The sequence below is a fragment of the Hoplias malabaricus genome, chromosome 5, assembly GCF_029633855.1.
Source record: "Hoplias malabaricus isolate fHopMal1 chromosome 5, fHopMal1.hap1, whole genome shotgun sequence".
Lineage (NCBI taxonomy): Eukaryota > Metazoa > Chordata > Actinopteri > Characiformes > Erythrinidae > Hoplias > Hoplias malabaricus.
The window spans coordinates 937,337-944,836 of record NC_089804.1 but is presented as its reverse complement, the minus strand read 5'-3'; the positions used below and the strand labels follow the sequence as shown (position 1 = coordinate 944,836).

General features: G+C 47.7%; 1 protein-coding gene across 1 annotated transcript; it reads right to left on the bottom strand.

Annotated features, from left to right (window-relative positions):
* Positions 1-417: 417 nt before the first annotated feature.
* Positions 418-6,841, bottom strand: LOC136696797 (E3 ubiquitin-protein ligase Topors-like). The gene is made up of 3 exons (XM_066671483.1): positions 6,338-6,841; positions 4,933-5,457; positions 418-4,575 (listed from the first exon to the last, which is right to left on the bottom strand). Exons 1-3 carry the CDS (start codon positions 6,839-6,841, stop codon positions 2,107-2,109), a joined length of 3,498 nt encoding a protein of 1,165 aa, XP_066527580.1. The 3' UTR covers positions 418-2,106.
* Between the last annotated feature and the right edge of the window lie 659 nt (positions 6,842-7,500).

The following is a 7,500-nucleotide window of genomic DNA, read 5'->3' as shown; positions in this document are numbered from 1 at the left end:
TTGCTCAGTTGCAGTGTGTTGTTCACTTAAATATCACTGTCATGAAATAAAGAGAGAGTTGGTGCTTTCATACCCTCCTACAAATTACATAGTGTAGATTCTGCAGTGCTGAGCCTGGAGTACCAATGACAGAGGCTCTGTTCTCCCTGTTACAGCTCAGTGGAGCACCACAGTGATTTAAAAGCTGTAATCTGAAGGTAATATTACCTACTGTTGCTTTATTTCCTACATTCATTTCTGTGTTTGCCTCCCACAACCTCAATGAATGAAACGTTCAGAAACGTAGAGAGAACTGGAATCTCCTTCAAACTCCAGAAGCACGGCCTGAGAAACACGAGGAAACACAAGGCTCGAGGCGTGAACAGAAAGTGAAGCATGAGACAGATCCAAAAACTGGTTTTTATTTATTTGTCTATTAATGCATTTATGTTTGCATTCGCAACATCGTAGAGTTCACTTCTCAGTTTGTGTTCAAAGGGCAGCCCTCAGAAGAGTTCAGTGTCCGTCGCGGAGGCTCTCGGTGGCCCGGGGTCTACAGCAGGCGCCCAGGCTTTTCAAACAAACATGAAAACTAACACACGCCTTCGCCCACGCTGTGCAAGAGGCAAGGTGGTCATTAAGGAAGTGGACAGCGGCCACGTGTTCCCTGAGTTAAAGACAGACGAGACGTCCAGAACGGGAGGATGATGATGTTCTGGATGGTGTGTGTGTGTGTGTGTGGTGCGTAAGGCAGGCCCTGAAAACCCAGGCAGATTTCAGATCATAAAAAGGGTTAATGAACACAAAGGGCCATGGCCTTAACAAGTATCAGCCATTTGTCATCAATCCCAGAAGAGTTCAGCCAGCATCTTTAATGTTTTACACAGGTTCCTCCCATTTCTTAAATCATTGTAAAAAAATAAACATTAAAAAATGGACAACAGAGCGGAGATGTACATTTTTCTTAAAACAGCAACAGCATAATCATCTCCACTTTATGAACCTGGATTAACTCACTCACTCGTGTTTAGTAACTGCTGTATTCAGTGCTTCACAGACACTACAGCCTCACTTCCACCTCAGGGACAGAGTGATAACAGATCAATGTTGCACTGTTACAGATCTCAGAGTCCTGCTGCAGCTTGTTTCCATCTGACTGCGTGATCAGGGATTGTCTGAGAAAACACCACAGGGTGTAGGTCTGTGTCAATAACTACAGTATAATTACAGTGTTTTAGCTTCTCGCTCGGCTCAGTTCTGTTCTCTGGTTTTCTCCAGTCGCTCTTTTCTGGAGCTGACTTATGGATTTGTGTGAAACCATTATTTTATTTGTTTATGATTTATTTATTAATGTAAACGTATTTAAGGCTTTTAAATATATTTTTGTTCCAATTCAAACATCTGATGGTTGTTGTTCGATTTTTCCTGCTCTTTTAAAAAGGGGTGTAATTGCATTATTAGGGCTTTATATATATTTATTTTATATCAGTAACTTTAAATGGTCTTAAAATGACAATAATATTGATTATTGCTATTATTTCTGAGACAATATATCGATCAGAAAACGTGTGGTATTGTGACAGGCCTAGTGGGGTTTAAGGAAGAAGGGGGTCATTTGGACCCCCAAAGGGTGGGTTCCTCTGCTCTCATGAGTAACTAAACTAACCTTGTGGACAAACTGGAAACCCTACTGGAACAGTCACAGTCCTTGTCTAGAACCATTTGGCACTGCAGTGGACCCGAGGCCATAGTGTCCATTTTAGGGGCTGAATAAAGAAGCAGTATCTAAAAACTTTTCCAGAAACAGACCCACAAACAAAGCTTGTGAAATGCCTTTGGGGCCAGCCCTACTGCTGTGTAGTGAGTGGGTGTGGTGTGGCAGTGTGTTTCATGGCACAGCAGGTCAGCACCAGGTCTGAGGCAGAAGTTGTGTCCACTGAAATCACAGGTACTATAAATACAACAATAACAAAAGTATTTTCTTAAAAGTTTCATCATGTTTCATTCAATTCAATACACAAGAGGGTTCATTTCTAAATGAGAAAAGACAAAAACGCAATTACAAAAAAGAAGCTGACGTGCTTTTGAAGGTCTGGGGTGAGAAGGTTCTAGACGGTGGGACTAGTCTCAGCCACTCGTCTCAGCGTTCCCAGTTCGCTCTCTCCCTGCGTCTGACTGGTCCCTATGAGGCACAATCCCAGCCTCCAATTGATCAATCCCACTGTCCGTGGGAAAACCTTCCTGCCTTGGCTCCGCCCCTTGCTCCACCTCCGGCAGTATATCCCCCAGCTCCTGCAGAATGGACTCCAGCAGTCGTGTGTCGGAAGGTGGGGTTATCGTCGACCTGGAAAGTTCGCTTCTTCCAGACGGTTCTGAATGTGTCTTTTGGAAGGATTCTCGGTCCACTACATCCACCACACAGTTCTCCAGGTTCAGCACACAGTCTGTGGTCACGGGGCTGTACGGCTCCAGAGACGGAACGGGCAGAGTGGTACTTGCGAATAAATTATTGACATCGCCGAGCGGCGCTTTTGTCGTAGGTTTGTGACCTTCCGCAAGTCGATCTTCTAGTTCTGCAACAATGTCCCGGCAAGTATCTTCCAACACAGGCTGGCCACAGTCATTGGTATCCTTGGTAACATGGTGCTGATCATCACTGGTGACGTTGGCAATCTTAGCAACCAACTGCTGATTGTCAGCGGTCATGTAGGTAACCTTGGTAACACTGCGATGGTGTTCAGGGGCATTGTTACAAATCGTAGTAATATTGTGTTGATCCTTGCTGATGCTGTCGTTATCCTTGGTTACACTTTGCTGATCACGACTGGTGCTGCTGGTAACCTTAGCAACCAACTGTTGATCCTCAGTGGTCTTGATGCTGACATCTGTAACATGGTCTTGTCCCTCATTCGTGGAGGTGGTAGCTTTGTTGACATGGCTCTTAAGGTGTATTTTGCTGTCTGTAATTCTTGCTTTACTTTGCTGGTCGTCAGCCATGCTCTTTTTAACCTCGGAGATTTGGTATTGACTGTCATTGGTGATGTTACTCAGCTTGGTGTCAAGCTGTTGAGGACCAGAAGCTTCAGCAACACCCTCTTGAGAACTACATGTTCTGTTAGTAACTCCAGTAATGTGGTCCTGGTAGTCATTGGTGTCACTGTCACTTAAAATAGTGATAATCGTGGGCGAGTTGTGTGGTCTTGCCTGTCTCCGACTTCGCTTCTTATGCCTTTTCCTCCTCCATCTGTGCGAGTCAGAGTCTACTTCCGAGGCTCGACGTTCGAAAATTATCTCCACACTGGGGCTGCGTTCCTGACGTTCCCGTTTGCGGTGCCCCTTTGTCGGACTGCTGTGCTGTGCTGCTGTCTTTCGCTGCTTCTCTCTGCCAGATTTCCTGCTGCTCTGCCGCTGGGCCGCTCTCTCCAGGTGTCGAGTTTTGTACTTGCGTTTGCCGGCAGGTTTCTCGGGACACGGCGTGTCCTCACTGCTGCTGCTTCCTCGACTGCTGGAGTGACTGGACGTGTGCAAGCGATTCTCGTGACGACTCTGCCAAGCGTGTCGGCTGCGAGAAGCAGAGTGATCTCGTAGAGGAGATCGACTTCTGTCCCTTAACTTCTCTCTCCTCAGCCTCTTCTTCTTGGCTTTCTTCCTCTCGTTGACACGGCCAGGTGAGTCACAATAGACTGACGACTGGGACGACCTTTCTCTTGCTGAAATGGAGTGAGTGCGCTCCCGCTCTTCGTCGCTGTTTTGAAGCCGAGGGCCGTTTCTGGACTGTGGCTGTTCACAGCTAGGAGACCTAGAGGAGTCAAAACTGTCGCTTGCTATAAAAACAGATGAACTTTGACTCAGTTTCTGTGACTCCCGATGGCCATTTCTCTCTTGATGACTGCAGCCAGAGTGTTTTTGGAATCTGCTGCGCCCAGAATTCCTGCTCAACACCGAATTATCGCTGCCCGATGGTGAACAATCACTAAAACCATGCATCTGAGAACTGCTTTTCCTTGCAAGATCTCTCTCACCGCCTGTTTCTCCACTAGGTAATCGTCCAAAGTCCTCTTTCTCCTGACTTATCTTGTCAGCTCGTGAGTGTGTACTGCTGGAGGCATTTGGGTACAGGCAGGAAGAGGGGCTTAAGGGCCTCAGGTACGAATCTAAGGAGTCTGGAGCCTGATTATGAGAAGACGAGGCTTCCACCTTCTGCACTGTCTCCTTGGGAAGCGACGTCTCCTTTGCAGCCTCCTCCTGCTCCTCCTCTGATGTGTCAGATGAGAGCTGGACGAGTTCTGGAGTCCGCTCGGCCATTGGCTTAACATAACCCACAATCATACACTCCTCCTCCTCATCCTCATGAGCCTCAGCTGATCCACTCGCATGCCCTGCCCCTTCTGCTGGAACCGTGCTGGCAACAGGCTCCGCTCCCTCGGCCTGTGATTGGCTAGGAGAGGGAAAGACGGTGGAGTACGAGGGGCCGGGAGTCTCGTCGTCCCAGCCGCTGTGACTGAGCGAACTCTCTGCAGCCATTGCCATGGTAACGGGTGGGACACGCCCCTGTGTGTGGTCCTCAGTGATGTCTATGTGCTCACTGTCTTCGTCCTACAGAAAGAGACAGAGGAGTTAGGTTTTAACTGGGACGCAGTTTATATACAATCATAAGTGGACCCCGGTTAAAGTCCCTCACCCAGTCACTCACACTCAAACACACACCTGGAAAGTATCACACACTCACCCATTCACACTCACACAGTCAGGCACACACTCACACCTGGAGAGTTTCACATACTCACCCATTCACTCTCACATACACTCACATCTGTGGACAGTTTCACACATTCACCCAGTCACTCACACACTCTCACCTGTGGACAGTTTGCTTACCCATCCATCTACCAAAACGACACTCTGAAGTCAGCGCAGTGGCTGTTTGGTAAAATAAAAGGAGCTCCAGATTACCTCTGAGATGGCGATGATGGAGGAGCTGCTGCTGTCCTCCTCGTAGCTGGGGGCGGGGCACTCGTAGACAGCCTGCTGATCATAGGCTTCGATAGAGAGCTGTGAGCGAGCAAAGCTGAGCAGCTCGTGCAGGAAGTGGTCAGTGCGGGCGAGAAGGAAAGGGCGGAGCTCCTCCCGGACCGCGGCGGCGTCCATGTCAGAATGTGTGATGCGGGAGAGGATGATGTGCTGGACAATGCTGACCAAGGAGCCGTGGGAGCCGTAGAGGACGGTGAGCTCGCGCTGGAGCCAGGGCAGGAGACGGCGCAGGGAGGCGGGGTTTCGTCGAAGGTAAGCCGCAGAAACGTCATTCCGTCCCTCCCCGACCCCGCTGCGCACTCGCACGCCTGCCCGGTACAGTGCCCTGCGGAACGCCACCACGTCCTGGTCCCGCAGACGCCTGAGACTCAGCTCCTCCACCCGCCAGCGCCGCCGCGCCGTCAGACGCCGCATCATCCGCTCAACACCTTCCTCCTCCACACGCTCCTACACGTGGAGAATGATCGTGATTAATCATGGGATCAAAGGAGCACAACACACTTCAGAAGTGTTTAAGAATCTGTTCACACCTGGACACTTCATCCATCGTGAGCATCAGGGTGGATACAGAAACATGAAAATGTGAACACACTCAGATCACATTAAAAAGAGATTCAAAGCCGGAGGGTTTTTATTGGAAGGACGTATATAGCATGTGGTTCATAAAGAAATATGACTTCACTCCGTTCTGGTTCCTGTGGAAGATCTGCACGCTACAAACATCCCACCAAAGTCATTTATCATTAATTAACGACTATCTGCTTTTCAGATAATAACAAATCTGATCTTTAAAATGATATTTATCTGTAGAAAACATACAGAACACCAAAGGGAAGGGATATTAAAGCATTGTTGAATTTATTAACGAAAACTCTTCTGTGGTTCTGTTTGAATTGATTTTATTGTGTTTTACTTATTTATGATATTTAAACACCTTTTAAAAGGGCTGTAAAGGCATTATTATGTTACTACATTATCATTATAAGAGTGGAATAATGTGGTCTTAAAAAGACAATAATATCATTTTATCACAATTTTTCATGGGACAATAAATCAAACATAAAATAGATTATAAACCCAAACTCCTCCCACACAGCGATCAGACCCCAGGCCGATTAACCAGAGACACATTTGAAAACCGAGTGTAAATACATGTAGTTAAAATATTATCAGGAGAGAAAGCAGATACTAATCACATGAAGGTACCAGGCGTAAACGTGGTCCTCACATCGTCCTCTGTTCTTCTCCTACAACTGTGAGATGTTCTGAAGCCCCTAATCCCTGTAAACATATGAGACATAACTCAGAGTTGTGCTGGAACCCTCACCTCGACCGTCTCCTCCGTCCCCTCCACGAGGTCCTCCATCCTTACGTCCGGTGGTGAGGAGGCGGGGGGGCCGGGGGTTTGACGCCTGTAACTGCGTCGTTCCGTGCCCCTCTGCCCTCTGGCACGGCGTGGGCGAGCGGGGCGTGTTACGGCATGCGTGTGTCCTGCAGGGGGTGCTGCGGCCGACGCCACCGGGGTGCTGTCCGTGGCCAGGACGAACTCTTTGAAGTCGTTCTCGGCGCGGACGGAATGGAAGATGGAGCGGAAGGGCTGCTTGCACAGCGGGCACTCGGCTTTGTTCTTGGACCACTCGTGAATGCAGCGGAAGCAGAAGCGGTGCAGGCAGCGGTCCAGAGACGCCGCGTTGTTGAAGCGGTCCAAGCAGATCGGACACTTCGAGTCCGGAGACGTCTCGGCCATGAGCCTCCGCCGCGAAGACGAGGAGGACTTGGCTCCGCCATCTTTCTTCCTCACGCGCAGCTTCATCTTCGTTGGTGCCATCATCTTCAAAGAAATGAACAGCGTTAGTACATTACACGCATCTTAACGCTCACTGTGACCCAGCAACTCAAAATCAATGTACTACCTCATAATAGTGACTTAATATCTCATTATAATAACTTAGTATCTCATAATAATGATTTAGAAGCTTCTAGAAAAGAGAATGAATAACACAAACATTAATAAATTCATTAAATGTATAATGAGGAGATGCTAACTCACAGTAAACACTTTAATTATGACATGCTAAGTCAATATTACGAGATACGACGTCATACGTCAAAGTGCTACGTCACTGTGAGTCTTGACTTACTACAACTAGCTTCTCATAATCACGACGTGGTAGACTTTAACTCCTGTAAATCAGACACACGAGTCACTATTACTTTACACTTTCTCCTCACTGGGGCTTTACAAAATGGCCGTGTGTTATTGTTACTGTACTATGGCAGAAATAACGGTATATATCTGTTTATATGTTCTACAGCCTCTTAAACAACACAGTGCCCACAGTAACACAGGGATATAGCGAGTATAAACACTGAATTGATCCTTATTTTAAAGTTAAACGCTTTATAAGAACAGAGAAGGAGGAATGTGGCAGTAGGAGACATAGCTGTGTTTCTGGCGCCGCGGCTTCTCTGTTACTGGTGATTTAACTT

Bases quoted from the DNA above. Each gene is read 5' to 3' on its own strand.
- LOC136696797 (XM_066671483.1), bottom strand. From the start codon at position 6,841: ATGATGGCACCAACGAAGATGAAGCTGCGCGTGAGGAAGAAAGATGGC. The intron at 5,458-6,337 runs GTGAGGGTTCCA...CTCCACGTGTAG, and splicing joins GGACGGAGGAGACGGTCGAG to GAGCGTGTGGAGGAGGAAGG. The intron at 4,576-4,932 runs GTAATCTGGAGC...CTCTTTCTGTAG, and splicing joins CCATCATCGCCATCTCAGAG to GACGAAGACAGTGAGCACAT.